At 36.9% G+C, this 19,863-nt stretch overlaps 1 protein-coding gene across 5 annotated transcripts in view; it reads left to right on the forward strand.

Annotated features, from left to right (window-relative positions):
* The window catches only part of LOC129952932 (DENN domain-containing protein 1B), a 47,393-nt gene that overhangs the window by 14,434 nt on the left and 13,096 nt on the right, over window positions 1–19,863 (forward strand). Inside the window, exons 7-10 of one of the 5 annotated variants that reach the window (XM_056065909.1) lie at window positions 5,939–5,977; window positions 16,432–16,464; window positions 16,633–17,082; window positions 17,377–17,892. In XM_056065909.1, the coding sequence (XP_055921884.1) occupies window positions 5,939–5,977; window positions 16,432–16,464; window positions 16,633–17,082; window positions 17,377–17,892 (1,038 nt within the window). Of the gene's footprint in view, window positions 1–5,938; window positions 5,978–6,180; window positions 6,288–16,431; window positions 16,465–16,632; window positions 17,083–17,376; window positions 17,893–19,863 lie in introns of those variants that run through there. The other 4 variants (XM_056065910.1, XM_056065912.1, XM_056065911.1 and 1 more) reach the window with 4 other exon arrangements.

Below are 19,863 nucleotides of genomic sequence, written 5' to 3' on the forward strand. Positions count from 1 at the left end.
CCGAAGAGGTAGTAAGCATGTAAAATAGGTCCTCATTCTGCCCAATCTTTGAAACTTTACACGTATTCTGATATCGATATTTCTTGTAGTGTTTATTTTTGCATTCCTGAGCTTCTTCAAGTGGTAGTGATTGATATTGATTGTGTAGAGTGTGAGTAGTTTTTCAGGATACTTATGTTTTAAAAGCTCTGCCGTTTTCTTAATATAATCCCCAAATTTAACTGCATTCACTCTTCTCTGCAATTGAAAACGTTCAATATTACTTTGAGCCTCATTATAACTTCTCCACTGACTCCAGTTATTCGAGCGGTTGCATCTGACTGTTCAAAAAAATCTCCTTGCGTGTTTCCATCATTAGTGTTTTCAAACTTTGGTTTATCCACATCAAGGCCAAGCTCATCGCAAAAACGCATTTGGATCTCTTGTTTTCTTCTTTTTTCCGCCTCCTTGGTCCCAATCGATTCATCAGTACCTTCTCCTTCTTGTCGAAGAATATACATAAGCTTCAAAATAAATTCCCAGCATCTGATTCTAGCGGGCAGTGGAGATAGATTCCATATTCGTTGTTATTTTCGTCAATTGACTCATCTTTTTTGAAGTTCTTTTGTGTCCTTTTGCATATGGGACATGACCCCGTAGACATTGTTTCCGTTAATTTGTTTAACACTTTTCCGTCTATCATAGTTAAAAAGAACTCATGATTCACCATTATAGTTGTTTCTTCATTGTTGGTTGAATATCTGTGAATAGACTTATAATATTATTGAATGTGATATTTATGATGTCACTAGTCTCTTTAACATATTTTGTTAACAACACAACATCCATTTTGGGTATAGAAGAGATTAAGCTAACTGAACTTCTAAGACAAATTGTTAATTAAGTCAAGAATATGCGAAAATAAATCGGGTCATTAGATTAGAAGCACATAAAATAAATGAAAATAAAATGCAGTTATTCATATTTTGTTTAAGTTTTTTGGGTTTTATTAAATATTTAATAATGTGTGCTGGCACCAGCCTTTAAAATAACTTCAAAAATCCTATTTATCAAGTAGTCCAGTGAAATCTCACTCCAGGCCAATTTGATATTATGATTAAGCGCTTCCTTGTCATTGTATTGCTTCCCTCCCTCATACACCTTACGTGTAAGCCAGCCCCACACATTTTCAATTATGTTAAGGTCCGGGGAATATAGTGGCCAAGGCAGCAAGTAGATGTTTTGGTTTGCAATGAAGGATTTTACCTCTCGGGCTGTGTGTATCGGAGCGTTGTCCTGCTGAAAAATCCATGAAATTGGTCCAAAAAGCTTGGTAATTTTGGGGAATACTGATTCCAGCAAGGCTTTGTAGGTTTTTCCAGTCATTTTACTCTCTTGGACTACCAAGTCTATAGTGCCATAAAACGAAATTGAGCCCCAGACCATAACGCCTCCTTCTCTGCTATTGTGACGGTTTAAAAACCGCTCCTCTTTCCTCATGTCATGGAAATAATAATTATAACAATCTGGCCCATCTAGGTTAAATTTTTTTTCGTCGGAAAAAATAACCTTCCGTCAATCATTTGTAGTCATTGAATTCTGCACATCCCAGCTCATGTGATGTTTCAAACACAAGCGTTGCTTCTTCCTTGCGTTATTAAGTGGTAGTTTTTTTTTAAGCTTCAGACGTTTTATGTATTTAGCATTGCGGATCGTGCGTTTGACAGTCTATAAGCTGGCCTTAACATTAGCGTTATCCCTAATTTTAGCTGCCGATAAAAAGATGAATTTGACGCTATTCTAAGTATATTTCGCGTTTCGCGAAGTGTTAAGTCAGAGGATGTATTTCCTTTATAATTTTTTAGATACGACGATGGATTTTTTAAATAGTTGCTGACACAATGATCACTTCGATTTATTTTTCGGGCTATAGCACGGCATGAAAGACCTTCAGAGTAATAAACATCTATTCTTGCCATTTCCTCCACTGTCAAACATTTTTTCTTGCCCATTTTTATTACAACTCAATAAACAACGATTAATTTATGAAATGAACCGAAAGTAAAATGAATTCACTTCACAAGACAACGTTTATATGTTCACTGCTTCTAATCTTATGACCCGATTTATTTTCGCATATTTTCGACTCAATTGACAATTTGTCATAAAAGATCTGTTAGCTAATTCTCTAATATTCCCAAATTTTACATTTTGTTGTTAACAAAGTAGTCTTTCATTTACTAGAGTTGTTTTTTTCTAATCTACTGTAACGGGAGAAATATCGATTTTCATTCTTAAAAATGCCTGCTTCTAACCTTATAGCTTTTAATACCACATTACAATTTTTTTTTTTTTTTTTACACTTCACAATCAGAAAGTAGTAAGCTTATAGCAAGCGTCAAACTACGATCAGAGGCTCATCATAAGTGCATGTGTTAGTTGTTAGTAAAAAATAATACAAATATAGCCTAACACACGCACAAAATACAAAACAAAATTAGCATTTAACTATTACGGAACAAAAAATAAAATGAGAACGTTTACGATAGTGGAGCACTGGTTCTAAACAATGATTTTAATCCCACCTTATTTAAATTTAAATCTATCGATGAACAGTTTAAGTTAGGTATATAAAATGCTCATTCGACTTAAAGCTTCATTCTTGCCATAGTTAGTTCTATGGAAGTCAATATGTATAAAATCAAATGTGCGCAGGTAATGAGTTCCGCCCCGGTAATTCAAATGTACACAAGATAGCAAATAAGGTGCATCAATTTCACCATTAATGAGTTGATGAAAAAATACTAAGTCATTATTAACACGCCTTTGATGGAGAGATTGCATTTGAAGAAGTAGAATACGATGTTCATAGGGAGGCAGATCATAGGGATCTTCCCAAGGAAGACCTTTTAGGGCAAAGCGAATGAAATTATGTTGAATTGATTCAATACGTTTTCTATGAATTTCGTAATAGGGAGTCCATACCTGCGAAACATATTCAATATGAGGACGAACATGGCAATTATACAAAGAAAGGGTAGCATAGGGATCATTGAACTCCTTTGCCCAGCGTTTTATAAAACCAAGCATAGAACTTGCCTTATTAACAATAACATTAATGTGATGTGTAAACTCTAAGTTGGAACAGAAATGTACACCTAAATCTTTAAATGTGGAGACACGACAGAGTTTTTGCTGTGATATACAGTAGTCAAATACGTTACTGCTTAGTTTTTTAGTGAAGGTTATAGTCTGGCATTTTAAAGGGTTGAGTAAGAGGCTATTTTTCCCACACCAAAATGTGAAACTATCAATGTCGGCTTGTAAAAGAATACGATCATGGTTGGACTTTATTATTTTGAAAATCTTCATATCGTCAGCAAAAATGAGAAGTTCACTTGAACGTAGACATGACGATACATCATTAATAGACAGGATGAACAGAAAAGGGCCAAGATGGCTTCCCTGGGGAACACGAGATTGAGCAACAAAAGGTTCAGAATGACATTTTCTAAATTTTACCTCGTAGGATCTGTTTTTAAGGTATGACTTAATCCAAGCTAAGAAAAATGGTGGAAAACCAAGAGCCTTAAGTTTAAATAAAATAATTCCGTGGCTAAGTTGGTCAAAAGCTTTAGAAAAGTCAGTGTATACACAGTCAACTTCATAACCTTGTTCTAAAGCATTTGAACATATGTTTGAGAATGTGAGGAGATTAGTAACGGTTGATCTTTTTTTCACAAAACCATGTTGCTGTTCGCAAATGATATTTTTACTAAAATATGCTACGCTTTCACAAACAACTTGTTCAAATACTTTAGGAATGCAAGAAAGCTTTGCAATGGGCCTGTAGTTGCTTATATCCGACTTGTTACCTTTCTTGAAGATTGGTGTTAGAAATGACTTCTTCCATATACTGGGAAATTTTCCTGTTTTTAGAGAAAGTTTGAATAAAAACGTAAGGGGTTCAACTAAAGCATTACTACACTTTTTTAGTACTATCGGGGGAATATCATCAGGACCGGCTGAGCAGTCATCACTCAACGCAGATAAAAGATCAAGGACCGTACTCTGTAGCACAGGTATGTGACTACAGCTAGTTTGCGAAAAAGTGTGAAGATTATGAAAATATACTTCATCAACTTCTTGAGGGCTATTAACAAATGACTCACGGAAATTTGTTGCGAAAGCGTTACAGATATCAAAAGTTTTATCTAACGAAAGGTTCGTGTAAGTGAAGTTAACTGGAAAGCCATCTGATTTTTTGTTTGAGTTTACAAAATTCCAAAATTTTTTAGGATTCTCTTTCAAAGAGGTGCCCATATCAGTAACATAACAAGCATATAAAAAATTTGAAAGAGATTTAAATTGGTTAAAGAGTTCAACATAAAAAGAGAAGTTGACTGGAGACAGAGTTTTGAGATACGTTTTCCATGCCTTAAACGCAATTCTTTCGAGTACCAAGGATGGCTAAAGTTTGTATTTCTTGATTTCTTTATCGGTACATTTTTTTCAAAACAATAATTAAGGATCCTATAAAAAGTTGAAACTGCTTCGTCAATGTTAAAAAATGTTTAAGTATCAGCAATTCCAGAAATGGTTAAATCTTCAGACAACTGCTGGAAATTGGCTCTTCTGAAATCAAAATTATATAAGCAATCAAAAGAATTACTGTGATTAGTAAGGTGATTACTTAAGTCAAAAAAAATGTCCAAGGGGGGGTGATATTTGTCAATATTAGTAATTCCTGATCTAGATTCTAGAACAAAAGTACTAAAAGAGAAAAGAGTTTTTAATACAGCTTGTTTGCTGTAAGTCAGTAAGAAGGACTTTATCGAGAAGAGATAGTTCCATTTGTGAAGAAGAAGGAGAGGCTTCAAGGCAGGATTCGTCTTCGGATTGAATCCAGTCAATGTGTGTTAAATTAAAATCACCTAAAAGTAAGATATTGGTGTTAGAGCTGGACAAATTTATAAGATAATGCCAAGGAGAGATCGTTATGACAGACTCCAAACTTTTTGGAGGAATGTAAACGTTTAAAATGAAAAAAGTCTTAGTCTGTACCATTATCTTTACACATACAAGTTCAATTGATAATACAAATGGAAAGAACACCCCCACCTAAGTCCTTTGCATTACCAACATGACGATCGTTTCTGTAAACTTCGAACTCTTGACTAAAGAGTTCTGTGTCGGAAAAGCTTGAATTAAGCCACGTTTCTGTCAAAACGAATACGTCGTGTGGAAATGATTGGGAGCTAAGAAAAATGTCAGTAGTCTTGCTACGAAGTCCCCTTACGTTTTGGTAGAAGAGCGCAAGCCTGTTAAGTTTTTTGATTTGTTTTTCAAAGAAACACCCTGTTTTTGACTTTGAGTAAATTCTTTGACTAAAGTCGAATATTTTATTACTGCCCTGATGATTGCCGTGTACATCCACGAAAAATTTGGTCCTCAGGTTCTTCTAAAGATTTTTTTCCATTAGTAGTAAAGTAGAGTAGGGTTCCATCTATGCTAGTTATTACAATCCCCTCGGTGCTGGCGCCGATCTTTGAAGGTAAATTCGAAGTGTTTATCGACAATTTAACCTTAACTTTATTTGAATTTCTTCTTCATTTTCATAAACCTCGTACGAGCAGTTCAACAAAATGCTCCAAAAAAGTTCCATTCATTCCAATTCAAAAAATAGGCCTACAAAAATATAAAAAAAAAAACCTTATTGGAATGTATTTGTTCAGGTTGTTTTGTTTTTAATAAACCTTAAAGCTTGAGTATAATTTAGTGTAATAAAAATGAATATAATAAAAATTACTCAATTGGTTTGTTAATTCAAAATTTCGTGTAATTGTTGGCAGTTTCTTTGTTTTTGGTTTTTGGTTTTTGTTTATTTGGTTTCTGTTTAAATCTTCAATGATTTTGACCTTTAAATCAAATAAAACCTGTATTGAATATTTTATTTAAGCTTTTATTAAGAACAATATGGATGAAGAGACTAAAAGCGGTAAGCTGCAAATTAAAAAGAAACAAAAATATAAATTGCCGTACAAAAATAAATAATCACAAATTGACAAATAATAATCAAACAAAAAAAAGCCTCTTAGTTGTTTTTTATTTTTATAACTTTAACTTATTATTTTGTATACCTTACCTTTAGATTGATTGTTTTGATTTTGATTTGCAAAAATTAATTAATTCTTTTTTCAGTTTGTTGGTGGTGTCCACAATAAGCAATGCAAGACATGTAGACAAAAATATAATTTAGAATGATCACACAGTTCATTCCACAACGAAACACACATCTAAAATTTAAAGTGATTATGGTTGATTTTATTTTTTTCTTTAAATTTAGTTCACAAAGTTGTTGTTTAAATGTCCCTTGCTTTTCTTCCCTTTTTTGTTATTCTTGTAACTAAGTGGGAACATTTTTAAGTTAGTTAGTTTCTTCACATTATTTAGTTTTTTTTTTTTGGTTTAATATTATGCAATCTTGTAGACACTTTATTTTATCTTCCTTTGGGTCTTAATTCACTTAATTTGTTGTATTTATATTAGAATTGCACTTAGTGTTGTTTTAGAAGTTAGTATTAATATTTATATGATTAAGAACTTCTGTAAATATAAACATGTTATGTTTCTTTTGTAGATATTATATATTTCCCATGAAATATCCCTTAAAGGAAAACAAGCTTTAACAAAATGTAGATTGTAAATTCACTTTTCCTCAATATTCTCTTATTTTCATATTTCTTTACCTAACAATAGCAATTAAGTTTATATTTTTTGATCAGTTTAGAGTATTTTCAAAGAAGGTCGGTGTAAAATAAGTTTGTTTAGAATCTCTAACAAAATTCGGATAATAGAGATTCGAATTATTCAACTTTCGAATTCAAGTGTAAAAGCTACAAAGGTTGGCTCATTGCCAATACCGAAGTGAAAATCTTTGATCCTTGTCCATTTGCTTGAATATTTCCACTGTTAACTGAAAATTCCAATATAATGTACAGTTGTGTTCAAAAAAATAGGAGTGCCTCAAAAGTTGTATAATTTTTTTAAATTTATTTTTTCTTTTGTACAAAATAGGTAATCCATGGTAATGTAATTATTATGCTTAAAGACTACTTTGTTTAAAACAAATAAGGTAGTAAAAACATGAATTTTATCAAAATAAAGCCAACAACGAATTGTTCAAAATAATAGGAGTAAACAAAATAAAGTATAAAAAACTAAAGAAAAATATTCAATATTAAGATTTTTTTGTCAGTATTTTGTGGAAAGTACTTACTTACTTACTTAAGGTGGCGCTACAGTCCGGGGCGGACCTGGGCCTCAACCAACAAGCGTCTCCAGCCAGCTCGGTCCCTAGCTAGCTGTCTCCAGTTTCGCACGCCAAGTTGGTTGAGATCCTCTCCCACCTGGGTGCGCCACCTGAGTCGCGGTCTTCCTCTACTGCGCCGTCCCTCGGGGTTGGATTCGAAGACCTTCCGGGCTGGAGCGTTGATGTTCATCCGCTCTACATGACCTAGCCATCTAAGCCGTTGGACTTTAATTCTGTTTACTAGGTCAGTGTCGCTGTACAGCCCGTACAGTTCGTCGTTATATCTTCTCCTCCATTCTCCATCTATGCGTACGGGACCAAAAATCACCCGAAGAATTTTTCTCTCGAAGCATCCTAAGACGCTCTCATCTTTCTTTGACAGGATCCAGGCCTCAGCGCCATAAATGATGAGTGTCTTATAGATGGTGATTTTACATGCTCGAGAGAGGACTTTACTTCTAAATTGCTTTCTAAGTCCAAAGAAGCAGCGATTTGCAAGAGTTATTGTTCGTTTGATTTCAGCGCTGGTGTCGGTCGTTGTCTGCATTAATAGCGGTGCCTAACTAGACAAAGTCCTTAACTACATCAAAGTTATAGCTGTCCATGGTGACGTTTTGTCCAATACGTCGTCGTTCAGTGTCCTTTTTTGATGACAGCATATACTTGGTCTTGCCCTCATTGACCACTAAACCCATCTTCTTCGCTTCCGTCCCAATGCTCAAAAACGCTCCACTGACATCACGCTTTGATCTTCCAATTATGTCAATATCATCTGCGTATCCGAGTAATTGGATGGATCTTTGGAAGATTGTGTCTCTAGTGTTGACGGTTGAGTTTTGCACAATTCTTTCCAGAACGATGTTGAAGAAGTCGCATGACAGTGCATCGCCTTGTCTAAAACCTTTTTTGACATCAAATGCATCGGTAAGATCTTTTCCGACCTTGATAGAGCAGCGTGCATTCTCCATCGTCATTCTGCACAAACGGATAAGTTTGACAGGGATGCCAAAACTAGACATTGCTCGGTAGAGCTCTTCCCTATAGATGCTGTCATACGTGGCTTTAAAATCGATAAATAGATGGTGGGTATCGATTTGAAGCTCCTGGGTTTTTTCCAAGATCTGCCATAGTGTGAATATTTGGTCGATAGTGGACTTTCCTGGTCTGAAGCCACACTGATAAGGACCAATCAGGTTGTTGACGAATGGCTTCAGACGTTCACATAATACGGCAGAGAGGATCTTATATGCAATGTTAAGAATGCCTCTGTAGTTGGCGCAGTTTCGAGGGTCTCCTTTCATATGTATCGGGCACACTTGTTGGAGTTGGTGCATGCTCCGTACCAAGTCATCGCCTGCTGCTTTGAATAGTTCGGCGGTGATGCCGTCAGCTCCAGCAGCTTTGTTTGACTTAAGTTTAGATATAGCTACCTTCACTTCGTCAAGGTCGAGTAGGCGGAATTGTTGATCTGCGTCGCCGAAGTTGAGTGGTTTTATCTCCCTTACAGCGGAATTCGGTTCGTCATCGCCGTTATATAATTTGGAGAAGTGATCTTTCCATATTCTCAGCATCGACTGTGGTTCTACTACGATGTTCCCTTGATCGTCTTTACAGGCTTTGGTTCGTGGCTGGTACCCTTGGGGGGTTGTTTTTACCTTTTGGTAAAATTTACGAACCTTATTCCTGTTGTGACATCCCTCTATCTACTCGATCGCGCGCTTCTCATGCTCTCTTTTTTTCCGTCTAAGAAGCCAGTGTTCCTCTCTCCTCTTCTGCCCGTAGAGCTCGCGAGCAGCTCTAGTCCTTTTGTGCAGCGCGGTTTTATATGCCTCTTGTTTCGCTGCGTGAGCTTGCCGGCATTCGTCGTCAAACCAGGGGTTTCGCTGTGGTGGCCGTGTGAAACCTAGTACTTCAGAGGCGGCATCTCTGATGGCTGCAAGGCAATGTTGCCACTGGTTTTCAATGCTTAATGCAGGAAGCATAGGACTCCTTAGGAGGTTATTAGAGACTCGATCGGAAAAGGACATGGCAGTCTCTTGCGATTGTAGCCTTCTAACGTCGAATCTTCTCACAGTACTTCCTTGTTTTGGCTTGGATCGGGATATCCGTAGCCGTACCTTGGCTACAACGAGGTAGTGGTCCGAGTCAATGTTGGCGTCTCGGAATGTTCGGATATCCTGGATACTGGAGAAGTGTCGTGCGTCGATCGCAATGTGGTCAATCTGGTTGACGGTTGATTGATCAGGAGATTTCCATGTCCCCTTGTGGATATTGAGATGTGTGAACTGCGTACTAGCTACCAGAACGTCTCGCCACGCAGCGAAATCGACCAGCCTGAATCCGTTGTCGGAGGTAGTGTCGTGCAGGCTGTATCTCCCGATTATCCCACCAAAGATGTCTTCTCTTCCTAGCTTGGCATTAAAATCTCCTAAGACAATTTTAATGTCATAGCCAGGGCACTGCTCATATGTCTTGTCCAAGAGCTCGAAGAATATGTCTTTGGTGTCTTCATCTTTCTCCTCTGTTGGGGCATGCGCGCATATTAGGCTTATGTTGGCGAATTTAGCCTTGATGCGGATTGTCGTGATGCGCTCGCTCACACTGTTGAAACTCAAGACTTTTTGCCTGAGCCTAGTTCCAACAACAAATCCACACCCAAATAGACGCTGTCTTTGTTCTCGGTAGCAGTCGCCGTAGTAGATATCGCAGTCTTTTAGTTTGCGTTTGCCCGGTCCATCCCATCGCACTTCTTGAATGGCTGTAATATCTGCCTTGCAGCAGTTTAGGGCTTCCGCTAATTGTTCGGCTGCACGTGGTCTGTTAAGGGACTTAACATTCCACGTACATATCCGAAGTTCGTTGTCCTTATTTCGTTTGCGTGGGTTGTCAACAGTGAATCTGTCCGTATCCGAGGCTTGTTGTTGCTTCGAAAGTATGATGTTTTTACGTGGCCAGGAAGTCACCCCGACGGCACAACCCCCAACCTGGAGGGCCAGATCCTTAGTATAACTCCAAGGAAGGGGAGCCGGATGAACCGCTCCTTATAGGCCTGGGCTCCGAATATGTCGAAGAAGCCCTATAAGGTGTTCACTAAGTAGTTCGACCATACTGGAACTGTAGACGCCACCGTTGATTCTATCTCGAGAATTCGTCCGCTGCCGCCTGGATAAGGAGAGGTGCCTTAGTGGAAACACCTCTCCCCCCCTCTCTCGTTTGCTACCCCCAACAACTTTCCACTGGGGTTGGAACCCAATCTCCAGTTGAGGTACTAGGCACCCGATGTTCACCGCGGGGAGGTGAGAGTAGGAGTTGATAGACAGAGGTGGGTTTTGAGAAAAACCTGTGGACGCTTGTGTCCTCTTGAATGCACATGTCTACCATTTGAACATTTTGTGGAAAGTCCTTTGTTTTTTATAATTGCTGCACATCTGCGTGGCATAGAGTTCACAAGGGCCTGACAACGCTCAACTGGAATTTGGTTCCATGTTTCCTCGACTACGTCCCACAACTGCCTCGAATTCAAGGGTCTTCGTCGAGAAACACCCTTTTTCACCCATGAATTTTCTATGGGATTGAGGTCAGGCGACTGAGCTGGCCACTCCATGACCTCAACCCCATTGACCCGAAACCATTCCTTGGCAGACTTACTGGTGTGCTTCGGGTCATTGTCTTGTTGAAATACCCATTTAACCGGCATATTCTAACTCGCATAAGGCAGCATTATATCAACGAGCCTGAAACGAAACGTGATCTTATCTTCGGAGGTTGAAAACAAACCGAGCAATGGCATTCAATGCTACCTTTAGCTTACGAAGCGAGTTGGAGTCAGGATCTGCAAATATCTCACACCCATACGTTACTATTGGTATGATAAGTGATTTAACCAGCTTTAATTTAACTTGAGGAGGCAGAATTGATCTAGTAACAGATAGTCCCTCCTTTATGAACTGCAAACCAGTTCATTGTTTTATCATCTTTAATGTCCCGTTATACTTACCGGTAGAGAAATGGGCTGATTACCAGTATACACATTACACATGGTAAAAAACACTTGAGCAAATTTTGTAAAAGCACTCCTATTATTTTGAACACTGCTGTACCTCTATACCTCCCATTTTACAATTAGTTTGCATCAAAAATGTACAGGTATCGACAAAGAAATAGCAAAGTTTAAATTATTTAATTCATGCATTTTTGACTTTTAAGATTAAGTAATTGTTTTCCCATTTCAAGACGTAAATTTGATTTTATGCTTTTAAACAAAATATATATTTCGAAGTGATGATCTGATAGGCCAAAAGGTTATAATCGTTAAAAAAACAAGTTCTCAGCCAATAATTCTTAAGATTTCAAAATTTATTATATGGGTTGAAGATGGTGACTTTGAGCTGGCCAGGTGATCAGCTCAGGTGAGAACTTCAATTATATTTTTAGCATTTTTTACGAAATTTGATGGAGGTTTGACAATCATGTATGCATAAAAAATAAAGAGGAATAAATTCAAGGGAATATGGTTTTGTAGTATTCCCCACTCCACGCCAAGAAAACACCGACCATGAAACTTCTTCCTTGATTTTTCACCGTCTTCAGAATATACTAAGTATGTTTCACATTTAAGTCCATTAACAAATGTTTTGCTATCGCTTCCATACGGTTAACATTTTTTTGGTCACACCAGAGTTCTCTTTTCCAAAAATATATGTTTTTGATTAAACGCTTTTAGCAAATGTTATGTGATCTCAAATTATTTTGCCTGAAAGCGTCTTTTTTTCGGTTTCATATCATTAAGCCTCCTTCTTTTGAGTCTAGTTGACACGTTTAAGCCTTATTTATTTCAACTATAATGTTTCAAAAAAGTTATCACAGTTTCAATTTCATGCGATCTTGGAAATATTTAAAATAAGAATACAAATCTTTTAGCAACTTTTCCAGGTGCATAATCGAAGGGACACCCCATGATTGTGCCAGTTGCCGAGCTAGTTGGTGTTTGGATTTGTACCGTAGTAATGTACTTAGTGATGTCAGAACAATTCCTCCCCCGTCTTATCCCTTGTCTTTACTTCCTTGCAAGATAGTGTGGTAGGCTCCAAGCTGGGTAGTAGAGTTAAAGGGTCCGGTGGTTAGTTCGTGCTATTTGTCAAGATAGCACTAGCCATTCATATGTTGAACCTTTTTCTTAACTGAAAACCAGCTGTAAATAGTGGTGGCAATATCAATATCTTGCCAGGGAACTCCATTGGAGGAGCATGTGGCCGAAAACGAACTGAACCCCGGGCATTCTCTGTCAAGGCAGGCCCTATCATAATACAGTCATTTCTTAATCTTGCCAGGAACCTCCATTGGAAGAGCATGTGGCCGAGAACGAACTGAATCCCGGGCATTCTCTGTCAAGGCAGGCCCTAGCATAGTGCAGTCGTTTCAGTTCCAGTTCTCTCATGTTGTCGCCGTTCAACTAACCCAACCTGCTCAGCGTTCTCTTTTAGTTTGTGATCTTGCTCCGTTTAGATGTGGTTGATACACCAGAGTGGTTAGAGCTAGCAATGGTCAGTGGTCACTGACACTGACAACCTCAATTGCTCCTATGCTAGCCTCATCTCTTACGAGAGGCGTTCAATATATTCTCGGTATCGATATGAAGGAAAATACGAATTCAATTTAAATTGTTTTTATTTTTCAATATAATCTCCCTCAATGCATTTGTTACATCTTTAGATAAGCTTTTTTAAACCCTCAAAAAAATAAATTTCCTCTTTCCCTGCAAAATACCCATTTATTGCCGACTTGAGTTCTTCATCATCCGAAAATCATTTTCCACGATGACATTTTTTCAAATCCGGAAACAGGAAGTAATCACTAGGGGCAAGGTCTGGACTATAGGGTGGATGTTGAATTTCTTCAAAACCACAATCTCGCACAGCAGCCTTGGAAACTCGCGCCGTGTGAACAGAAGCGTTGTCATGAAGAAGCAACACACCGCTGCGAGTTTACCCCGTCTTTTCTTTTTAATTTCCTCCCGCAAATTATGCAAAGTGGAAGCGTAGGATTTGGCGTTGATGGTTTCACCTTTTTTTTGTACTCAATGAGTAAGATTCCCTTTGAGTCCCAAAAAATTGTGGCCATGAGCTTCCCGGCAGACGGAGTGACTTTGAACTTCTTCGGGGGGTCTGTTCCTTTTTTATGCCACTGCATGGACTCTTGTTTCTTTCAGGGTCATAGTGGTGAACCCATGTTTCGTCCCCAGTAACAATCCGATGCATAACACCGTCCGCGTTCTCACTACACATCTCCAAAAGCTCTCTACAGCATGCGATTCTCACTTTTTTCTGAGGCGCTGTGAGCATTCGTGGCACCCACCTTGCACTGACCTTTGAAAGGTTAAGATGGTCATGAAGGATGGTGTAAATGGTACCAGTCGAAATCTTGGTGATCTCTGCCATCATTTTCACCTTTATTCGGGCATCCTCGAGAACAAGTTTTTCGACTTCTTTGATGCTTTCTCCCGTACATGCACTAGCCGTGGCGCCGGAGCGGGGGTCGTCTTCAATGCTCTCTCTGCCTCTCTTGAAATCACTTGACCACTTTTGCACAGTTGATAATAAAGGTGCGGAACCCTGGTAAACTGCCACCATTTCTTCATGAATAGTTTTTTGACTTTTTCCTTGCTTAGTGAGAAATTTAATTACAGCGCGATGCTCAATTTTCACCATCATCGTCTCAGTTGCCATTATGATTCTGTTTAAATAGAGATTTAACGGTAAATAATAATCACATTTATATGAAATTTTACATGAATGCACTAAAATAATAGTATTACTTGATAAATAAGTCATTTTATATATATAACCACAGCTTCACCCCGATACCGAGAATATATTGAACGCCCCTCGTATGTCGGGTTCAGAAAAGTAGTTGTGTTAAGGGCTATTCACATGAGAGCGACAAACGACCGGCGAATGAAGGAACATCATTCATTTTGACATTTTGTTCACATGACATTTTTTTATTCGTCGCAAATAACGTTTTACTTTGACAATTTACTTGATAAGTTTCGAAATAATTTTAAAAAGTGTTTACAAAACTGAATACATTTAACAAAATATGTTTATGTTACCGTCAGTATTTAAAATAAAAGCAATATTTTGTCATCCTTCTTCTTTTTTCACCTATCTGAATAAGGACGATCGACCTTGTTGTAGAATGATGGATTTGCTTTTACTTCCAAAATTAATCTTCCATCAAATTTCTAGAATTATTAACATTATTTCAGTGTTCAAAATATTCTTAAACATTTTTATAAGTTTTTATTGAATGTAAAATACATTTTTATCCATGTGTGTTTGAGCCATGACCAATCACCAAGTAAACAAAAACATGTACGATTTTGAGGTTATTCGCTAGCGAATAAAGTTTGACAGTTCGTAACAATCAGATTGGTCGCATTCACAAAGCTAGTGGCTACGTAGTCAGAATTGAACTAGCTTTGTGAATGCAAAACTGCACTACAAAGCTAGTCAATGTAGAACTGTCATGTTATTGACAAATGCAAATATATAAAATAAGAAACATTTTTGATTTGAAAACTTTAACTTATCTTTTGTGTTTTTAAATTCAATAAAATCAAATTTAAGACACAATTTGAATGATTTATGTGTGTATTTAAATATTGAACAATTTATTTCATTTTGAATTCGTGTAACTTTACCGAGCAGCTGATTGTGAAACGTCAAAATTATTCACCACTAACTTTGTAGCCGAATATTTTATACTACGTCGGAGGGGAAATTTCAACTACTTTTGTAGTTAGATTTAACCAATCAGAATCCCTTGACTACATAGCCACTAGCTTTGTAAATGCGACCATTGCAATTCGTGACGACCAATTCATTCTTTTAAATTTTGCTATTTTATCAATTAAAACGCAAATCTTAATACCTTAAAATGAAGTTAAAAAGATTTTTTATTTTCTATAGTTTTAATATTTTTAAAAAATATCCATTGAAAATATCGCTTCGTCACTCGCGACTTCTCCTGTCGATGTTAAGATCGAGAGCCTATGCCAATGCTGGCAGCTGTAATTTCTACCCCGCCACCATAGGTATTGCTTTTGTTAAATTCCACTATCATTGGTAAGATCCCTCTTAGTTGTTTGTGTTCTTCGCCGCATAGCCGAGGGTCTTCTATTTGATTGGGATGCAAACGTAAGCCCCCTTACCACTGCAAGATGGAGACCCGTCAATTAGGTTCTTCTACCCATTTTCAATATTAGTTTTATATTTGTTCAATTTATTTCAAAACCTTAACCTTGTTTAGTAGGATTTGTTCAAAAAAACAAAAATTACTTTCACATTGTTTTGCTTTTTACTCTTTAAAACCGTTTAAGAGTAAATAGTCCAACCTTTTTTTAAAATGAATGGAGGACAAGCGAAGACTTAAAAGTAATGAGAATTTTTTAAAAGAGTAATTAACTACTGCAAATATTCAAACAGAATGTTGAAGATGAAGATTATAGATTTAGAAAATCATTAAAGTTTACTTCCGATTTTTGAAAATTCTCTGAAACCTGACGCTAAAGATCGATATTGAAGTCGGTTTTGAACTTAAACCTTAGGAACAAAAAATTATGAATGATAATTCTGGACAGAATCTTTTGTTTGGTACTAACATTTAAAATAGCATTTCTGTTCCAAATGTTCAATGGTGAATTTTAGTAAAGCTTCAAGAAACAGCTCACTAAAAAAAATAAAAGTAACACTTTCTTTTTCTCTTCGCTCTTCGTATATTTAAAGACGTAGCCATGTTTACCAAGCAATTTAGTGTAAATTACCTTTAGAGTTCCTACAGCTTATTTTTTAACCTTCTGCCAACACAAACACACGCCTCATTCACACTATGCAAAACATAAGTTAGAAATTCGCTATTTTGTATTCGTTGCTTTCATTTTGGTTTTTGTAAAATATTTATTGAAGTTCAACTGGAAAACATTCTGCAAACCTATTTCATACACATTTTTTGATATCAAGTATTGTACATACATAAATAAATTATAAATATTAGTTTTATATCATTCATTATGCTTTTTACATACATTTATAACAAATTCATTGATTTATCTCATTTGGGTTGTTGTTGTTATTTTACAGACTAATCCAGCTGTTAAATCTGCTGTGAAATCGGTGAGTGGTGTTATTTCTGTTTTTGTTGTTGTTCTTGTTGTTGTTTTAGCGAAAGCATAATTATATTATTTGCAATTAATAATATGCTCACAGTAGAATATTTAGAAGTAGATGTTAATTAAATTTAATATTCACATTGTACATATATTAATATGAATTTTGTTGTAGGTGAAAGAAGGCTCTCGGGGAGTGAAGACAGCTTACAAAGATCTCAAGTCGAAATTCCGTGACATAACACCACCGAATACGAATTTCCAATCGCACGTATCGAGTTCACATCACGACGGTATCGATGGCCTCAGTGGCAGAAAGGCTGGGCCCCATTCGGCGCCAAGTTCGCCGATCTTCAATAAGCGAAGTGGTTTCGCCTATGCTACGCCCGATGTAATCAGCGGAGCAGCCACTGCCATTCGAAAACCACTGGCCATGTCAAGTTCAAATTCGAAAATCACACAGAATGGTTTCGCCAACTATGCGAACAGTGCTCCTGTCTACAATAATCACCTCGATACGAGTCCAACAATAAGTCCGGCTGGTTCGATGTGTTCGTCGGAGATGAATCTCTCCCAAGAGCTGCAGAATCATCCGCTCTTCAAGAGTCCAACGGTCGATAGAAGTGTAAGTCTGATCAATTTGATTTTGAGTTTGATTTTTGTTGTTAAGAAAACCGAAAACCAGACGGAGACATCGTATTGGATGGTTTCTTTCTGTTTAAATTTTTAGAAAGATTTTTTGCGAGTCCTTTGTACTTGTGTTTATTTATTTAGTTTTTTTTTGTATTTGTTAGCCTATTTACACTTTTTGTGTTACATTATGTATTATATGTTTTTTATTTCGTTACTGCACACGCATTAAACACAAAACATCACATATTTTTACATTCATACATATTGTTTCAACAAACAAAAATAGCTAAAGCCCAGTAGCAGTCTAGATCTTAACTACCGATCAAGTGCTGTTAAAAGTGGTGCTCCAATTGTTCGTACACTGCCTCCACATAACAATCATCATTACCATCAATACCACAACCATTATTCCCATTCACCGGCGCAGCAGGCGCCAGCACCCCCAATCATGACTAGTACTTCTACGACTACCACCACAAGCAGTCAACAACAAGTGGCACAAGCACAAACTCCCAACCAACCAAATAGTCATCGATCAGTTGTTGTTGGTGGACAAAAATATAACAACAACACAAACAACACAATTCAAGAGGAACGGCAATCGGTGGTGTGTAAATTTGTGACAACAGATTCTGCGTTTGATAGTCCGCCAAATATGATGTCACCACCGGTGCCGCCACGTCGGAATGGGGGTGTGGGACTCCGTAGGCACACATCGTCGCGGACCGAACGCACTTGGATTGGATTCGATGGTCCGGCAAATGGTCAGCCGCCAGTTCCGGCACCGCGACTTAAAAAAGAGGTACTACACAACACGCTCACACATTCACCAAATCGCATGGACGCGAATCGGAAAATTCTTTACTTATTTTTCTTTCAAACATCCAAACAAAATCGGAGGCTTACATTGTCGAGTTTTTACTGTGTCTTCGATGTGTGTTTTCTGACTTTCCCTATTTAGAATATTAATGTTTTCTCCTATGAACGATTTGATGCTTTGCTTAGCTTACAACCTCCTTTCCGTACTACAAATTGATCTTACCCTTGAGTTTAACATTGATTGGAAGATCCTAGTCAGAGAAGTGGAAAAATATGGTGTCATTTTTGTCTTACAACATAACATAATTTCCCAAATCAAAAATTCTTAAACAGACGTCTAAAAACCCTATTCAACCAAATAAGGCTTTATTTATGTTGCAAAAAGTAGAATATAATTTAAATTTACAAAGGTTTTCTATCATGCTGAGTTTTAAAAACACATCTCCTTTTAAATCCTAAAAAATGCATAACTCTTTCTCTTGTTTTTAAAGCTAATGTACAAATACAGTGGTGGAGAAAATAAAAACCATTTGATTTTCAATTTTTTTCTTATTATGAAATTAGTTATATTTTATTTACATTACATAAACATATCACTATTTTTTCATAGTACTTTATCAAATATGTTTAACATATGTAAGAAGAAAAAAGCATGGAATGTTGAAACATCAATTTTTCGCCTGGACACGAATTCAACAGTTTCTTGATAAAATTTTACTTACCGCTATCAATTCTAAGTTTTTCTTAGTATTTGGTAGGGAATCCTTTATTTTGCAGTACAGAAGCAATTCTTCTTGGCAAACTTTCAATCAAAGCCTCACATCGTGAGGCCACAATTGTGTTGAATTGTTTTTTTTTTTATTTTGATTAATGTGATGTTTAACATCATTCCACACATTCTCGATCGGGTTAAAATCGGGTGATAGACCTGGACACTTCCAAACGTCGATTTTATTCACCTCTAAGTAGACTTCACTAAGTTTAAAGTGTGTTTAGGGTCATTGTCGGGCATGAAGCGCCACAATAATGGCAAATTGTCTTCTGCTTAGGGTATCGTATGATCCAAGAGGTTATCTTTGTACAGGTTCTGGTCCATTTTGGTGTCAATTTTTACGATGAGGCCAACGCCGTGCCATGAAAAAGCAGCCCAGACCATAATGTTGCCTCCACCGTGTTTCACCCTCTTAATGGTATCCTTGGTCGATAACCTATAAATAATTCTATCTTCATTTGTAGTTGTCTTTCTGGTCCGGGGGTTTTGTTTAACGTTTTCAATCACTCCAAACATTTTGAAATGACGAAGGGCATTATAAACCAGCTTCCTGGAGCATTCTAACAACTTAAAAATGTCTGTTACCGTCCGCCGTTTTGACTTCATTTTCAAGATCAAACTTCTTTTTTCCTTTTGCCATGACTAATTAATTTTTTTTTATACATACAAAATCTTCTACAAGTAAAATACGTCAAATCATGTTCGGGAACGTTCCCGAAATGACCGTTCACGAAATGACGATTTCAAATAAGAACGCCCTTTGATTATACAGTGGCCATCTTCAATGCGATCTGACTTTGTCAACAGGAAAATATTTGAGGTAACTTTGTTATTTCGTGTAGTAAAAAGAATTTCATCAATAATTGTATTAAATACGTTCACGAATTGACAGACTATTGATGTACGCTCTATGAATAATGAATAGAAAGGTATCTACCATTAAGATATAATTTATTTGACGTTAAATACTCTGACAGCCGGCTTTGTTATTGTTCTCTTACTCGACTGACGTTTGACACCGATTCACAGTGGGACGAATGTATGGGGAAATCGGCAAAAATCATATCTTTTGTTTAAGTTATTGAAATCACGTAAAGTTGCATTGGGACGTCTTTTTAGACCTAAATCTATGAATTAAACATGAAAACCAAGTAAATGGAAAAGTTTTAGCAATGAAATTAA

The sequence above is a fragment of the Eupeodes corollae genome, chromosome 3 (genome assembly GCF_945859685.1).
Source record: "Eupeodes corollae chromosome 3, idEupCoro1.1, whole genome shotgun sequence".
NCBI classification, from domain to species: Eukaryota; Metazoa; Arthropoda; class Insecta; order Diptera; family Syrphidae; genus Eupeodes; species Eupeodes corollae.